We start from the raw sequence: 17186 nt of genomic DNA, 5'->3' as shown, positions 1-17186 counted from the left end.
GCAGGTCAGGAAGCAGGAGCTGATGCAGAGGCCATGGAGGAATGTTCTTTATTGGCTTGCTTCCCCTGGCTTGCTCAGCCTGCTCTCTTATAGAAACCAAGACTACCAGCCCAGAGATGGTCCCACCCACAAGGGGCCTCTCTCCCTTGATCACTAATTGAGAAAATGCCCCACAGCTGGATCTCATGGGGGCACTTCCCCAACTAAAGCTCCTTTCTCTGTGATAACTTCAGCTGTGTCAAGTTGACACAAAACTAGCCAGTACAGGAACATACAGTTATGCTAGAGGGAACCCAAAGAGTTGAAGGAGTGCTACAAAGTCCTTTAATGACTACATTACACAATAAACCTTTTTTTAGTTGATTAGAAAAACAATTTGAAATCACAGGTCACCTTAAGTCGTCTATCTAAAAATGCAATGTAACTGTATTTTCACTATATTGTTAAAAATAAAAGAATAAAAAATACCTACAATAAGCCTTCCAGGGACATCACAGCTATACACAATTTGTACCATGGTCATAGAAGACCTCAGATTTTGCCTGTAGCCCCTACACAACTCACTATAAACTCAGAAAGGACTTTAAATCTAGAATTAGAATGTAGAAAAATCCATTCCCCACTATGATTCAGAGGACTTTGGATACCTGCTGTGTTGATAAATACTACAAAGTATTAATGAATTAGATTGTAAGCCTTTGCATACAATTTCAAGTGTAGTTATATTTTTAAGTAATAAATGTCCTGAGAAAAAATAAAATCTAACACACTGTAAGAATTCATAGTGAATCCAGAAACACTGATCTTTTTGTATATTCAGTTCATGATGTTAGTTTTTTGAAACTTTTGAGACTTGCTATATAACCTAGGTTGAATTCTACTCATTGTGTACGCCAGGCTGGTCTTGAACTTGAATTTCTGCCTGTTTCCTAAATGCTGCAACTATAGACATATCCTAAGAAATGAGTGTTTCCCCTTTTTCTATTAGAATAATCCCTCTTCTTGGGAACTATGCTATAAAGTACTGAAATATTTTACATGTTTTTAGAAACATAATGCAGCTTAATTGGTATAAAGCTTGTCTAATATGCACAAAGTCTTGGGTTTGATCCCCGGCACAGCATAAACCAGACATGGTGGCATATACCTGTAATTTCATAATTGAGGTAGAGGCAGGAGGATCAGAAGTTCAAGATAATCCCTCTTGGCTTTATAGTAATTTTGAGGCTAGCCTGGGCTATGTAATACCCAAAAGTATTGTCCTTGTCTTTTCTTTCAATGCAACAATGTGTTTAGAAGAGCAATACTATAAGTCAGAGAAAAACAATTAAGAATCAATATACAGCAGCAAATAACTAATCCAATAGTTCAATTTAAAAAAAAATACCATTTTAATTCTTACTTTAAAAATTAGAAATTAGTTATCAAAAGTTACAATTATCTGGGCTTATATTCCTAGCACTCTGGAAGCACAGTCAGGTGGATTTCTATGGGTTCAGCCTGGTATACTTGGTCAGTTATAGGCCAGCCAGGAAAATATGGTGAAAAAAAAAAGTTTTACATTCAGAAATTCTATTAATCAAAACTACTAGAAGTAAGGTCTTGAATGGTATTGCGATGCTACTGGTGAGTTGGCACATGACTGGTTCAAATTAAAATGTGCTTGCACAGGAGATACTACATCTCAAAATCAAGAAACAGAAACACTGGAACCTCCTACTGAGATACTATTATGACTATAGTAAATAAAATATACTGTTAAAGATGAGTAACTTTTTATTTTTCTAATATACTCTACTACAGAGTTTTAAAGTATATGTGCTGCTAATTTAGTAGCCCTAGTCTAAATGTTACACAGTCTGACAGCTATAATTTTTGTTATCTGTGAAGAAATACTCTTATGTTACAGAGAAGTATTTCAAGCTTTCGTTAAGATTTTTCTTCAGTTGGATGGTTTCCTATGGCTAAAAATAAAAAAGATGAGTTGCTAGGAAAGAGGGAGATATAATATGAAAAACAGCATTCATAACTATGTTTATGGTTATACCAGTGCTATCAATAATAAATATGTAAGTATGTATTTATATTTGTAGATATTTATATGTAATTGCTTGCATATGTATAGAATGCTTTTAGAAAGATACAAAAGTTGAGTGGATACAGTTATGGCAGAGGTCTACTTTCTATAAAGAGAAATAAAATTCAAAAATTGCCAAGTAGCTTTTAATGCATTATCTATCTTAAGTCATATCTGCAACACATTATATTATGTACCAGAAGAACTAGACGTATAGCTAATAAAGTTGAGATACTGTACACAATTTATACCCATATTATTCAATACACTGAGTACCTACTGTGTAACTGGTACTGCATGCCAGGTACTTGTGTGATCCTGAGATTCAAAGACCAAACAAGTTTGGCCTCATATGGAGCTTACAAGAGAAATCAAGCATCAAACTCTGTCTGCTGTGAGCATAAAGGACAAAGTTGCTGTTTCTCCCCAGTGGAGATGATATTAGAAAGACTTAATAATAATAGTATACATAATGTTTACACTTATGTATATGATGGGAAACTGACACATATGCTTTTATAAGAAGATAAAGGGATAGAAATCTTAGAATTCCAAAATATTTTTAACTTATTTATTATGTATGGATGTGGTATTCATATATGTGTGTGAGCATACTCACCAGTACATGAGCTTGTGCAGACATTGACATTGGGTGTATGTCTTCCTCAATCACATTTGGCATTGTAGGGAAAGAGAGGTGGATAGAGGTTCTCTCGTTGACTATAGGGCTCTCCAGATCTTGGCTAGGCTGACTAGCAGCAAGTCCTCAGGATCCACCTGTCTCTGACTTCTACATAGCACTGAGATTACAGATAGGCACTATCCTGCCAGGCTTTTGCATGTGCTCTGGGGATCTCAACTCACATCCTCATACTTATACTGTAAGCACTTCTTCCACTGAGCCATCCATCTCCTCATCCCCAAAGTCTAAAAATATTTTTATGAAGCAAATTGTTAAAAGTAGTGCCGCTAAACCTGAGGATACTTGATATTCATCTAAATATGGAAAATACAGAAGTACTTAGAAGCTGGGCGGTGCTGACACACAACTCTAATCCCAGTACTCAGGAGGCAGAGACAGGTGAATCTCTGAGCTCAAGGCCAGCCTTGTCAACAGAATGAGTTCTAGGGCAGCCAGGGCTACACAGAGAAACCCTGTCTCAAAACAAAAACAAAAACAAAACAAAAGGAAAAAAATGTCTAGAAAAAATTATGATATTTTTCAATATTCAATTAGTTGTCTGTTGTTAGAATGAGAAACAGAATCTGTCAGTAATCTTATTTAATACTGCATATCTCAACTCAAGATCATTCTATGCTAAAGGATATCCTGTAGAAGTAAAATTTCAAAAGAAATACTTAAAGAAAGAAAAAAGATATTTAAAAGTATTATACTCTCATCATGGGGGTGAAGAGATAGCTCAGCAGTTAAGAGCACTGACTGCTCTTCCAGAGGTCCTGCATTCAATTCCCATCAACAACATGATGGCTCACAACCGTCTATAATGGGATCTGATGCTCTCTTCTGGTGTGTTTGAAGACAGTGACTGTGTACTCACATACATAAAATAAATAAATCTTTTTTAATTCACTACAATTTGAAATCTGAATTGATTTTGTGTGTACTATGTTGGGACAAGATGGAAGGAAATATGGCTGGTAATTTTGTGATGATCAATAAAGCCTTGAGAATGCTAGACAAGTGTTCTACAACTGTACTATACCATGAGTGAATTATTATCTGAATTCACTTTTGTTTTGGCAGATGCCAAACCATAGACATGCAGTGCCTAAGCCAACTCCTACAGGAAGAATTCTGTGCAAGCTAAAGAAAAACACAGCCTAAAAAAGTATACGTTTGAGCTGAGAGTGTAGTTCAATAGGAGAATACACATTTAACATACACTAGGTCCTGAATTCACTCCTTCAGAGAGAAGTTTTGGAAAGACCACAAATTTAAACAGAAGATTGTTTCTACTAAGTCAAAAAAAAAAAAAATGCAGGACATTGTGAAAAATACCTGACATAAATTGAGAGAAGAATTCTTAGGGGTCCCATTTTCAGGGGTTTCAGTAAATAGACCTTGGCTCTGTTGATTTTGTGTGCACAGTGATATAGGATTTCATGCAGCTTCATGGTAGACAAGAAATAGGAAGAAGGGAAGAGACTAGAACCCAGGCAAAACATTCAAAGGCATACTCCCAGCAAGCTGTTTTCTCTAATTAAGTCTGAAAGTTTCCCTTATTTTCAAAATAGAAATTGTTTCTAGGGACTAAGAATTCATTTGAGAAGGCTGGGCTGATTCCATGACAGGCTTCAAGTCAACAGTTAAGGAGACGTGGCCTAAATCTCTGTTTCCAAGAAGTGGGCAACTCCAGGCAACTCCAGGCCTCAGAAGCTGCCCTTCCACTTGGCCTGAGGCAAGGACAATGGGACACCAGTAGTTTCCAGCTACTTCCTCAACCAACAGTTTCCAGACCTCCCAGCAAGTCTCCAGCCCTCACACCCTGGTAATGGAATGTCCATAGAGATGGACCCAACAGATTAACAGAGGTCACCTACCCCGGAATTCCATAACATGCTTTAAACCAGACCTGCACGCTCTCTCTCTCTATCTCGGTAACAGGAGACCCTAGCATAGTGGACTTCTGTGGAATAAAACACTCTTTGTATTTACATACTATACTTGAGTCCAGAGGTATCGTTCTTTGGCAAATTATGGACCTTTACACATTCAGCACCTGAACACATGGCGGATGCTTCCTATTTAAATCACAGTGGCAGGTTTCATGGTGGTCCACAGTGGTTTTCATTTGGAGATCTTACACAGCATTTTCCTCACTTGAAGTTTTTATAATAATAGATTCCAATAATATATTTGGGGTCAAATTTCCAATGCCACAGCTATTTTCTATGAAAATAAATGTTTAAAAATAAAAAAAAATGCAGGACAGTGATATGATGAAGTGGAACACACAGAAAAGGTTCTATAGAAAAATAAAATGTGTGAAGAGGAACAAATTACTGAGACTGTTAGTTGAGGAAATAGATTTAAGTAACATTTACTAAAGTCTTTCCACATACAAACTAAGAAAGATAAAGGGGCAAAGGTAATAAAAACAAGCTGTGTGCACAAAGGACTCACTAAATTTCACTTTCATAATCCCTAGTATCTTGACCTCATATATTTCATTTGTTACCAAACCTGCTTCTTTCCTCAGGTGTTACACATATTTAACCTGTTCACCACCCAGATGGCATTCTGATTACTTTGCATAATGAACATATGATCCTAGTTTTTAAACTGTTAGCTGTGGAGCTGGAAAGATGGCTACATGGTTAAGAGCACTGGGTGCTCTTCCAGAGGACCTAGGTTTGATTACCAATGACCAAAAAATGGCTCAAAACTCTCTGTATATCCAGTCCTAGAGAAGTCAAAAACTTCTGGTCTCTGTGGGAACATCATTCACATGGTATACAGATATATGGGCAGGCAGAACACCCACACGTATAAAATAAAAATATATGTTTTTTTAAAAAGAAAACCTAAACAATAAAAATAAGCTTATTAGCTAACTTCAGGGCAGATAGTCTGTTTACCTCCACAAAGACCTCTGTTCTCTAGTCTCTTCCTTTCCTTTCCATCATTTCAACTCATGACCAAGTTCTAACCAAATACTTTGTACAAATTGAGCCCCTTTCCTTTCTCACTGTTCTGCACTCATGCCTACACACTGCCTATCTTCTCACTGCCCACATCAGCACCCACAACTTCTTGTTATCTCTATTTGCACCTCATCTGTTCATTGCATACACCCGCATCTTTACATTCTCATTACCCATATCTTCATCCTTCGCTTCTTGCTACTACAACCCTCTTCTCTCCTTAATAAAGTCTAGGCACCTTTTATAGTCAATTCATGTGTCTCTCGGAAAATATCCCTAATATTTCTAGTTTTCCTTTTTGTAACAAGAATATCTGTTAACATCATTTGTTTGACTGTCTATCTCTCTTACTATATTTGATTTTCATGACGAACATGGTAATGACTATTCAAGAAAAGTGCCTGACACATACCAGATAATTTTCTTAAATTCTGAAGAATGAGTGAGCAATTTGTTAAAAGGAATATGGTTTTGAAACAAATTCAATAATATAAGGTTTGTAACACAACAGAAAAATGGACTAATTATTTGGACATAATGAAGTGTAAAAGGCAATTTTTCAGGGTAAAACTGTGCATGTGTTGACTACAAATCTAATACAGTGGCTGCATGTCTAAGGGTAATGTATTTTGGTGAGTTGATTTTTCAAATCAGCAAAATTCAAAGTATTAAAGAACAAAAATAAGATTTCAGAACAATAGCATTCTCTCACATTAGCTCAGAAACACCATAAAGAAGCAAGAGAAAGACAAGACGGAGAGGGAGGGAGAAGCAATGAAGACAATCAAAACAATGTAAAAGCTGGGTGTGGTGGAGCACACCTTTAATCTCAGCACTCGGGAGGCAGGCAGCTTTCTGAGTTCGAGGCCAGCCTGGTCTACAAAGTGAGTTCCAAGACAGCCAGGACTTTACAGAGAAACCCTGTCTCGGGGGGTGGGGGGGAAAGTAAAAAGGAATGGTTGCCCTCTGAGAGGCCCAACAAGCAGCTGACTGAGACAGAAGCAGTTACTTAGCTCCAAGCAATGAACTGAAGACATGGCCCCCTGCGGTTGAATTAGGGAAAGGCTGGAAGAATTTGAGGAGGAGGGCAACCCCATAGGAAGACCTGCAGTCTCAACAAACCTGCACCCCCAGATCTCTCAGACACTGAGCCACCAATCAGGCGGCATACACTAGCTGGTCCAAGACCTATGACACATATATATGACTGTCTGGTCAGGCCTCATCGAGAAAAGACTACACCTAACCCTTCAGGGACTTGAGGCCCCAGAGAATGGGGGGGGGGGCCTGGAAGGGTGTGGGGCGGTGTGGGGTGGGATATCCTCTTGTAGACTGAGAAACTGTCAGAGAGCAGAATGGGAGGAACATTACAACTGGACTGTAAAAAAAAAAAAAGATAAATAGAGAGATAGATTAGATAGATAGATGATAGATGATAGAAAGAAAGAAAGAAAGAAAGAAAGAAAGAAAGAAAGAAAGAAAGAAAGAAAGAAAGAAAGAAAGAAAGAAAAGGCAACTAAGGGGGAAAATTCTTATGCGGAAAACACAATATAAAAAAGAAACTTCTGGGGCTGGTGAGATGGCTCAGCAGTTAAGAGCACTAACTGCTCTTCCAAAGGTCCTGAGTTCACATCCTAGTAATCACATGGTGGCTCACAACCATCCTTAACAAGATCTGACACCCTCTTCCGGAGTGTCTGAAGACAGCTACAGTGTACTCACATATAATAAATAAATCTATCTTTAAAAAAAATAAAAAGAAAAAAGAAATATTTTAGGATATCAATTCAAAACCAAAGTGAAAATTTATTTTTTAAGTTTGAAATTTGCTGTTCATCTTGCAAAAGTACCACAAAATCAGATATTTAGTACAAAACCAATATCTTCTACTTGTGAAATGTGTTAATTTCTTATATATTCTGGTGGGCTAATTTTGGTTAATAATTGGATTGTAAGATAGTAGATATAATTAATATATATGCCTCATTAGTAGTTAGGGCATCAATATGAAATACAACCTGCTGATTATAAACTCCTTTGTCACAACAGAATCCATTTTGATTAGATCTCATCAAAGTTGAGAATCATATCTCAGCTTAGCTGATAACAGACTAAGACACATTAGAGTGTGTGCCAGGAGATTCATAGGGTCAAGAACAAGAAATTAAAGAGCTGGGGAGAAGGATTCAGCAGTTAATACCAGTTGCTGCTCTTGTAGAATCTGAATTCCATTCCCAGCAACCATCTGGCAGCTCACAACAGTCTGTAACTCCTATTCCAGAGCACTCTACTGTAGCCTCCTCAGGCACGGCATACTTATGGTGCACTTGTATATATGCAAGCAAAACACCTATGCACATAAAATGATAATAAATATAAAAACCCCATAAAATCAACTGCCACTACAAGAAGTTATAAGATTTCAGGTGATAGCCAGGCAGTAGTGGCACACACCTTTAATCACAGCATTTGGGAGGCAGAGGCAGGCAGATTTCTAAGTTTGAGGCCAGTCTGGTCTACAGAGTGAGTTCCAGGAAAGCCAGGACTACACAGAGAAACCCTGTCTTGAAAAACTAAAAAAGGGGGCTGGTGAGATAGCTCAGTGGTTAAGGGCACTGACTGCTCTTCCAAAAGTCCTGAGTTCAAATCCCAGCAACCACATGGTGGCTCACAACCATCTGTAATGAGATCTGACTCCCTCTTCTGGAGTGTCTGAAAACAGCTACAGTGTACTTACATATAATAATAAATAAATCTTAAAAAAAAAAAAAGATTTCAGGGAATAACTCAGTAAAGAATGAATCAGAGCCACAGGCAAGGCCAGGATTGTTCCCCAAAACAGAAAAATAAATATCCTTATCTGTTTATTAAAATAAAATGTTACTTTACAAAATTTATCAAAAATTCTAAAATAAGGGACTGCTTCTTAAAATATTAATATATTGCTGTCAGAAATTTTTATAGTAGTCAATAACTTATACTAAAAACATGAATAAAACTAAATAAATATGTCTCAAACAATATCTCACATTAACAAAATTAATGTATGTTTTCAATAAAGTAGGTATTTCTGGAAACTACGCTTGGTGTGTGTGATTAATCAATTTCTATAGTAATCCTCCTAACTATAATACTTTAGAAAATATTGATCTGGTAAGAATTTATTAAGGCTTAAACTGGTTGATATTGAGGCTAGGTAGATGTCTGCTCTTCTATAGGACCAGGGTTTTATCCCCTGCATTCACTTGGTAGTTCACAACTGTCTGTAACCCCAGTAACAGGGGATCTGACTTCCTCTCCTAGCTTCAAGGCTTATACTAGGCATGCCTGTAGTACATAGACACAAATGCAGGTGAAACATTATTACACATAAATGAGAAATTATTATTATTAATAAATAAATACATGGTTGATTTAATAATATGTAATAGAAATTATTCCTTGGGCTATAACAGTTCCCTCCCCTCTCTCCCTCCTCTCTCCCTCTCTCCCTCTCCTGGCTGGTTTTGTGTGTCATCTTGACACAAGCTGGAGTCATCACAAAGAAATGAGCCTCCCTCGGAGAAACACCTCCATGAGATCCAGGTGTAAGGCATTTTCTGTTAGTGATCAAGGGGGGAGGGCCCACTGTGGGTGGGAACATCCCTGGGCTGGTGGTCCTGGGTTCTGTAAGAAAGGAAGCTGAGCAAGCCAGGGGAAGCAAGCCAGTAAGTAACATCCCTCCATGGCCTCTGCATCAGCTCCTGCTTCCAGTTCTGACTTCCTTTGATGATGAACAACAATGTGAATGTGTAAGCTGAATAAACCCTTTCCTCCCCAACTTGCATCTTGGTCATGATGTTTTGTACAAGAATAGAGACTCTGACTAGGACACACTCTCTCTCTTGTTTTCTTTTTCTTTGTCTGTTTTGTTTTGTTTTTTTCTGTTTTGAGTTTCTCTGTGTCACAGCCCTGGATGTCCTGGAACTCTCGAACTCACAGAGATCCATCTGCATCTGCAACCCTGTCTCTCATTCACTTCAACTTCAAATAAATAGCTAGAAACACAGTTGATCAAAATGTTAAGTTATCATGAAAACAACTTTTAGATCTATTTATGATTATGAATTTTATGATATTTATAGCTATGATCTTGTGTATAGTACTCATATCTAATGATATTTTCTAGTTTCTCAAAACTAAGGTATTTTTAGACCATGTAATAGTACTTTCACCCATGTATGGTATCTTAAAACTGAATAAATTATAGAGTATGTAAATTATTAGAAATATTTAGAATGTGTGAACAATTTCATAGGGCAGAGAGTATGATTTTTCTAAAGCAACACCAAAATGGAGCAAAAAACATAAACACATTCAACTTTTAGCCCATCATCTTACTTCTGAGCCCAAGACCAAAAAGATGAGAAGTTGAAAGCATGAAACTAAGCCAAGCAGGGTCCTACATATACAAGATAATGGATAGGAGTGGAGAGAATGATTGATAGGATAATAGCATATGAAATACAAATAAACTACAATGGAATGGAGAGATTGCTCAGAGTACCTAAGTTCAGTTCCCAGCATCCATGTTGGGAGGCTCACAATCATCAGTAACTCCAGCTTCAGGGGATCTAATGCCCTCTTCTGACCTCCAAGGGCACCTATACTCATGTGCACATATACACATAATTTTAAAATAATAAAAATAAATCTTGAAGACAATAATCTTAAAAGTAAAACTAAGTAGCAACATGAAAAAGTTTATGACATGATATTAATAGCTTCCACAATGTAATGATAATAATATAAATACATATTCATGGATATAAGGACCAGACAGACATACAATAATGAAAATAGTTATTGCTAATATTCATTAACTTTAATCTTATTAATATGTTGCCTAATATTTAAATACAACAGAACCACTTATTAATCATACTAGTTGTTTTCTAAGAAGCCAGTACTATAAATATATTTAAAAAGCTAGAAAGGTTTTTATGAGTTTTACCCATATTAGGCACCCTGATAAATCATCACTACTTTGGTGGTTCACAGATTACTTAGGTGCTTTTTAAAAGAATCTAGAACAGTAGGAAGTAAGTTATGAGAGTAAAAATATCCAGGAGAGTAATTATGTATATACACATGTGTATGTATAAGTTTGTATATAGGTTTTATATATGTGTGTGTGTGTGTCTATGTGTATAGATGTGCATATATGTATAGGTGTGTACATGTGTATATGCATGTAATTTATGCATGAGTGTATAAATTCTAGCAATTTCAAAAAAATTTTAATCATTAGCATTACTCATTTCCTCAAAAATTCTTAGAGCATTAAACATATGCTCACAACAAGACCACATTTAAAAAATTTTTATATTAAGTGTATTTATTTTATTTTTATGGATATTTTGTCAGCATATATGTATGTGAACCATGTGTGTGCTTAGTGTTCATGGAGGTCAGAAGAAGGTGTCTGGTTCCCTGGATCTGCACTTACCTATTATATGGGTGCTGGGAAACAAAAATCAGGTTCTCTGCAAGACCAACAAATGCTCTTAACCACTGAGCCATCTCTCCAGCCTCGTTGACCACATATTTAATCCCAATTAGTATGCTAACAGCATAAATCAAATAAGAAAAAAAGAGATTCAAAGGCTGGGGTTTCAAAAAGGAATTAAGATAAATTTGAAGTTTAAAAAAATTAAAGTAAAATTTGGCAAAGGTGGCACTCTCAGAGGCTAAGTGGAGGAGCAAGTACAGAAAGATGGATATAACCAATAGGAAGTGATAGGGACTAAAGCCAAGGGTAGAACCTGCCCTATCTAACAGCACAAATACAGACCCAGCCAGGAGCTGCCACACATCCAAAAATCTTTCAAAAGAGGACAGAAATACAGATGTTCATGTGGCATTCCTGATCTTGTAAATGCTAACAACTATTTTAATTTTATGTTCCCTGCAGTAGAAAACTAATGGCTGTCCTTGTGCTTATTTTGCTTTATGGACTTGTTTTCCACCTCTGAGCTGTGAAGGAACTTCATAAGGGATAATCTGCATTACCCACATTTTTATTTAGACCTTTTCATGAGGGAAAATAGAAAAGTACAAAACAGTGAAGCTAAAGTAAACTGGGGCACACTGGTAAACATCAATCAAGTGTCACTATTAGAGTATGATATGAAAATATGAATGTTCCCAAGGAGTAGAACCGTCAAGGATTTGAACATTCTGGTTACTACAAAAAAGAAATTACCCCTAAATATTTGTTAGAAGTATGGCTTCTTTTGTTAAAATTACATTAATTTTAATGTTAAGAGAAAACAAAACTACCAAGATGGAACAGCCATGAACAACAGAACTGTAGATAGGTGCACACATGTTCTGTGTTGTATCTACTGTTCATTCTCTCTGCCTTTCCCATTATCCAACCCTCCTTCTCCTTCCTAGGTTACTGGAAAACTCCTGAAAAATCCCAAGACATGCCTGAGTTCTGACTATGGAAAGAAAAAACAGGAAGCTAACTATAAGGGAACTTTCACTTCAGTGTTGGAAGTCCCATGTCACAGTCCAACTGTGGGCTAGAGAAGAGGAGATCTGTTGACTTAACTGTCATTTGCATCACATGCACCCAAGGAAAAAGTGTTTACCTGGTGGAGCCACGGTTAACCTTTTTTCCTTGCTGAGCCGATGCCCTTGGATGAGTTCACTCATGGAAGGGGAACCCTTCAGAAGAAATGATTCTGTGGAGGTGGGATCAGGGGGAACTCTTAATAAATTCTGTAGGTAGGAAGCCCCTGAAGTCCTGGGACGACTCTGATCACAAAGGGAAGGTGAAAATTGTCTTGCAGGAGATCCAAGAAAAATACATACAGGAAACAAAAAAGTTTGACTTTAATTACCTTTCAGCACCTCACCAATGACAACATTAGTTATATTGGCATTTAATTATCTTTTAAATATGAAAAATCAAGATTTTTTTTTTGTAATTCTTTAGTTTTCATATCAGGATACAACCCTTTTTGAAAACTACTCTGAATACTGGAATAGAAGTTTATTATAGACATTTTGAACCACAAATAGAAAATATATGTATTATTTGATTCTTAAATGAAAGCTCCTCAAGTGAAAAACTTTAACTATAGTAACTAAAAACAGGGCAAGTAACTCAACAACCAGAACTTGGTAAGAGGTCACAAGGTCAAGTCACTAAAATCCTTAAAAGTGGTTTTGAGCAATATTAACCTGACCAATGAAAAAAGGCACAAAAACTTGCTCTTTTAAGAAAAGGACTATACATATTCTATTCCATTTTATAAAATATAACCACGACCTTTCAATTAGTCATCATGTTTAGTCTTATGGACAAGCGTTCCCTAAGAGAACAAACTCATATCTTTGCCCAATGACATAAAAAAATGATAAATAGCATAATTTCCAGAGATATGGCTTTTAAAATTACAATCCATGTTCATTGATATTCATTTTTGATATCCACTTTATCTATCCATTTTTAGGTTGGAGGCTAGGAAGAGACATTTATGCACACAAACAGCATCAAAAACATTAACAGATGTTGAAAATTATGTTATGGTTAATCAGTATGTGTGGATGGGGTGGCAGAAAGACCAGCATTAGCAAAGCTCTTAACAGCTTTAATTTTTTCCTTTTTGTTTTCTTTTCTCCATCCTACACAGTAAAAGCACATAATTTTTTACAGTCAACTAAAGCCTGTGTACTGTACCACACTACGACAATAGCTGCATGCATACCTTTTCCTCTGAGTGCCACTGCTGACCCGAATGGTAGGGATCTGTGGGCCCTGACTATGCAGGAGGTAAGTGTCTATGGTAGGCACGGTGTCTGGCGCCTCCCCACTTACTTTAGGGCTGCCGATCTTGCTCTTTCCAAGTTTGCCTTTGCTGCGTCGGGACTGCTCATGGTCAAACTCTAAGTCCTCCAGTCTCTGTGTCAGGGCGAGTTTTTGCTGGATAGCCATTCGCAATAAAGTGTTTAGAGTCTTCTTCTCATCTTCTGCAGCTGCTAACTGTCTCTGCATCTCATCCAACTGTGTGACATATTCATCGCATCTGGAACCCAAGCAAAGAGATGAAGAAGGAATTCTGGTAAAACTAAACTAGAACTTAATTAGAAAGTTATTCCTCTCTTACCCTCAACCCAGATATTGATGTCCACTGTAGTCTCAAACCTTTTATTATACAATACTGTTAAAATGATTATATAGCAATATTATATATTACATTATTATAGTCAATGATATCATTTAAGCTTCATCAGAGACAGCTACATATAAGGGGAACATAGTGATCTATAGAGTTTGGTACTAGTGTTTTCAGAAATTCACTGGGGGTTTTGAGATATATTTCCCATAGATAAAGGGATTATAATAAATTTAACTGGAATGTAGAACACTTATCTTCCTAGCAATAGAGTGGAAATAATCTAGAATAATAGTCTATTGGAAACAGTAGATCATGGTTAGTAATTGGTGATTCAGCCTCACAACGGAATACGTAAGGGGACATTCTAAATAAGCAGCATAAACCTCAAAGACAGTTATTATGGAAGCTTGGGGGTGATAATACAATGTCATATAATATCCACCACTACTTTAGGTATATTACAATCATTGTCTCTATTGTATAACATTGTATTCTTTGCAAAAAGTTTGTTATATGTTATACCTGCACTGTATATATCAAAAGTGATAATATTAATAAAAAGAGTATTTTCCCTTTTATATGTATTTACAGGTTTTATTTTAAATGGCAGCAAATATGTTTTCAATATGGCAGATTCCCCCAAATTAAAAAAAAAAAATCAAAACTTCAGAGAGTTTTCAACCAAATAATAAAACAGTGAGTTGTCAAAAAAATGAAGATTTTTGTCTGACTCAGGTACAGCAGGCCATTGGAACATCTTCATTCAGCTTCATTTTTATACTGAAGCACAAAGACAAACTCTGTGCTATTTCCCAACTGAAACTAAAACCTGAGGTCATCCACACACATTTGGAAAAAGTAGGATGAGAAGAAAACTCACACTGAATTTTTGCTGAGTTTAAGATACTGGTAAGTTCTTTTTCTTTCTTTTTCTTTTTTTAGTTTTATTTTTTATTTTTTGGTTTTTCTGAGACAGGATTTCTCTGTGCAGCCCTGGCTATCCTCTGTAGAACAGGCTGGCCTTGAACTCAGAAATTCACCTGCCTCTGCCTCCCAAGTGCTGGAATTAAAGGCGAGTGCCACCACGCTCAGCTGTAAGTTATTTTTCGTGTTCTACCAGATAGCTGATGAGCTCAGAGAATTATCCAAAATATACTATACAAACTGAAATCAGCACATGCTTGAGGTATTATACAGAAAAACAAAACAAAACAACAACAAAAAAAACCAAAACAGGATCTATGATTAAAGTACATTAGGTTCATAGGGTACCCATTTCCACAAACCTTTAATGTCAAAACTATGGGGGCTATGCATATTATGAGAAAAATCAGAACTTACTGAAAAACAAAATGAACTCTAGGACCTTGGATTAATTCTTCTTGGTAACATGAAAATATTTTTAAAATATAAAGGCAATCACTATACCTGAAACAAACTAATGTCTGTGAAAATGGACTGCAAGGGAATAATACTTAAAATATGATCTAAACTGAGCATTTAAATATCCCTTTAAATTTCTTTCTCAAAGAAGAAATGTGTGTTCTCTTAATTCTGAATATTACCCTAATTTCTTTCATAAAAAATGGGATCTTGCCTCCCTAGTCTTTGTCCTGCCCCCATAGTTTATATATATATATATATTTTCTAAATGCCAATGAATCTTGTGGGAAACCAGAGATTCAGTTGCATGTGAGCTTGAACTCCAGAAACATAATTCTAATCTTAGATTTGTCAATGTGATATCTCATCATTTTCTTCATGCAAACTAAATATATTTATTCATGAGTATGGACAATGCTATTCCCATGTGGAATACTTAATTTTAAGGAGAAAAATGTTACCTTGTTGCAAACATTGCTCTCAGGGATGAGAAGGTTGCAGCATCTTCTTTCAAAGCCTTTAGCTCATTCCTCAGTTTTGTCATTGTTTCAGTAACCATTGCCTTTTCATTTTCATATTTGTTCTTCAGGTTAGCTAAAGCCACTTCAGCTGTCTGAAGCATAAAACCACAGTGCTTACCACCTCACATCAGAAACAACTGGCCCACACACTTCTTAATATCAAATCTATTCTTTGCTCTTATAGGTTGGATTTTGTATAAGTATATGCATACATTGGACATAGAGACATTTTCCTTTAATGCCAAATCATGTCATGATTCAATAATTGTCTTTAAAGCCTGGTACTTCGTTAAGTATCAGAATTCAGTCTGGTGACAGTAGTTCAGTAAATAGTTCATGCTGGTTGTTGATGGTGTATGATTTTCAGAGATTTAGAGAGCCAAAATGAAACTTAAAACATAAAGGATGTTATCAAGAAGCTATTCTCTTTGAAAAAAAAAAAAAAAAAGAAGAACAATTCCAAGTGAAGTAAGTGAAAAATCAAATACTTTATGTCACCTATATTATTCTGGGGACCCAAAACATAGAGTCAAAGATGTAAGCCACTTATGACATGAGTATATAATGAACTATATGTTCAAGTCAAAGAACTAACAAGAATTCAAGAATTTTCTAAATTTTTAAATAAAACTTGCTCAAAACAATGAATTGTGGTCAAATTATTTCTTTGTGTGTTTGTGGGTGTGTGACAGAGAAAAAAAGAAAGTGTGGAAATGTTAATGGATTAACATAGTTGTCTGAATTTGGGATTGGGGCATTTCTGAAGTTCCTTGAATGAATAGTGTTTCAAATCAAGAGCTAGCCTAGCACAATAGGAGATTAAAATAAAAACATAAACTGAATTAGTGGGTGCCATTGGCAAATGTCTAAAAACAGTCTGTTTATACAGCACAAGATAGGTGCATAGAGCACCCTCCTTCTAACACTCCTGTCCCCCTCTATTTACTGTTCTTTTGTGTGAAATTATTTCTTCTTCCCATGGGAGAATACTTCGTACCCCTTAAGAGCAATCCCAATTATAATTGCTCTGGAAAACTTTTGTTAATTCCTATAGGCGATGTTAATTGTTCAAATGCAATATTCCCACTACTTGAATACAAAAATATGTAACATCACACTAATTATGTGCTCATCCCAAGGGAGTGTTAGTCCTCTTCTGAAAGGTAGGGACCATGTATATATTGTTGAATCTTCACACCTGACACAATTAAGTACATAGCTGGTACTTTGTGACAACTATCTTACTCCATCTGAAAACACCATGCTTCTGGAGAAAAAAATCCTAAATTATAAAACAAGGCTCATAGAGAATATATCATGTTTGTTGTAAAACAAGATGATCCCCACTTTTCCTAAACCACATAATTT

General features: G+C 36.2%; 1 protein-coding gene across 3 annotated transcripts in view; it reads right to left on the bottom strand.

Moving 5' to 3' along the window:
- Window positions 1-17186, bottom strand: part of Bicd1 (BICD cargo adaptor 1) — a 137141-nt gene that overhangs the window by 23032 nt on the left and 96923 nt on the right. For 2 of the 3 annotated variants that reach the window (XM_021190400.2, XM_021190401.2), the window contains exons 6-7: window positions 15759-15910; window positions 13614-13821 (exon numbers count right to left, since the gene is read on the bottom strand). In XM_021190400.2, the coding sequence (XP_021046059.1) occupies window positions 13614-13821; window positions 15759-15910 (360 nt within the window). Of the gene's footprint in view, window positions 1-12381; window positions 12548-13613; window positions 13822-15758; window positions 15911-17186 lie in introns of all 3 variants that reach the window. The other variant, XM_029534853.1, reaches the window with a different exon arrangement.

This window comes from Mus pahari, chromosome 2 (assembly GCF_900095145.1).
Source record: "Mus pahari chromosome 2, PAHARI_EIJ_v1.1, whole genome shotgun sequence".
In the NCBI taxonomy this organism is placed as follows: domain Eukaryota; kingdom Metazoa; phylum Chordata; class Mammalia; order Rodentia; family Muridae; genus Mus; species Mus pahari.
The sequence above is the reverse complement of the archived record's forward strand: the minus strand, read 5'-3'. Positions and strand labels throughout refer to the sequence as shown.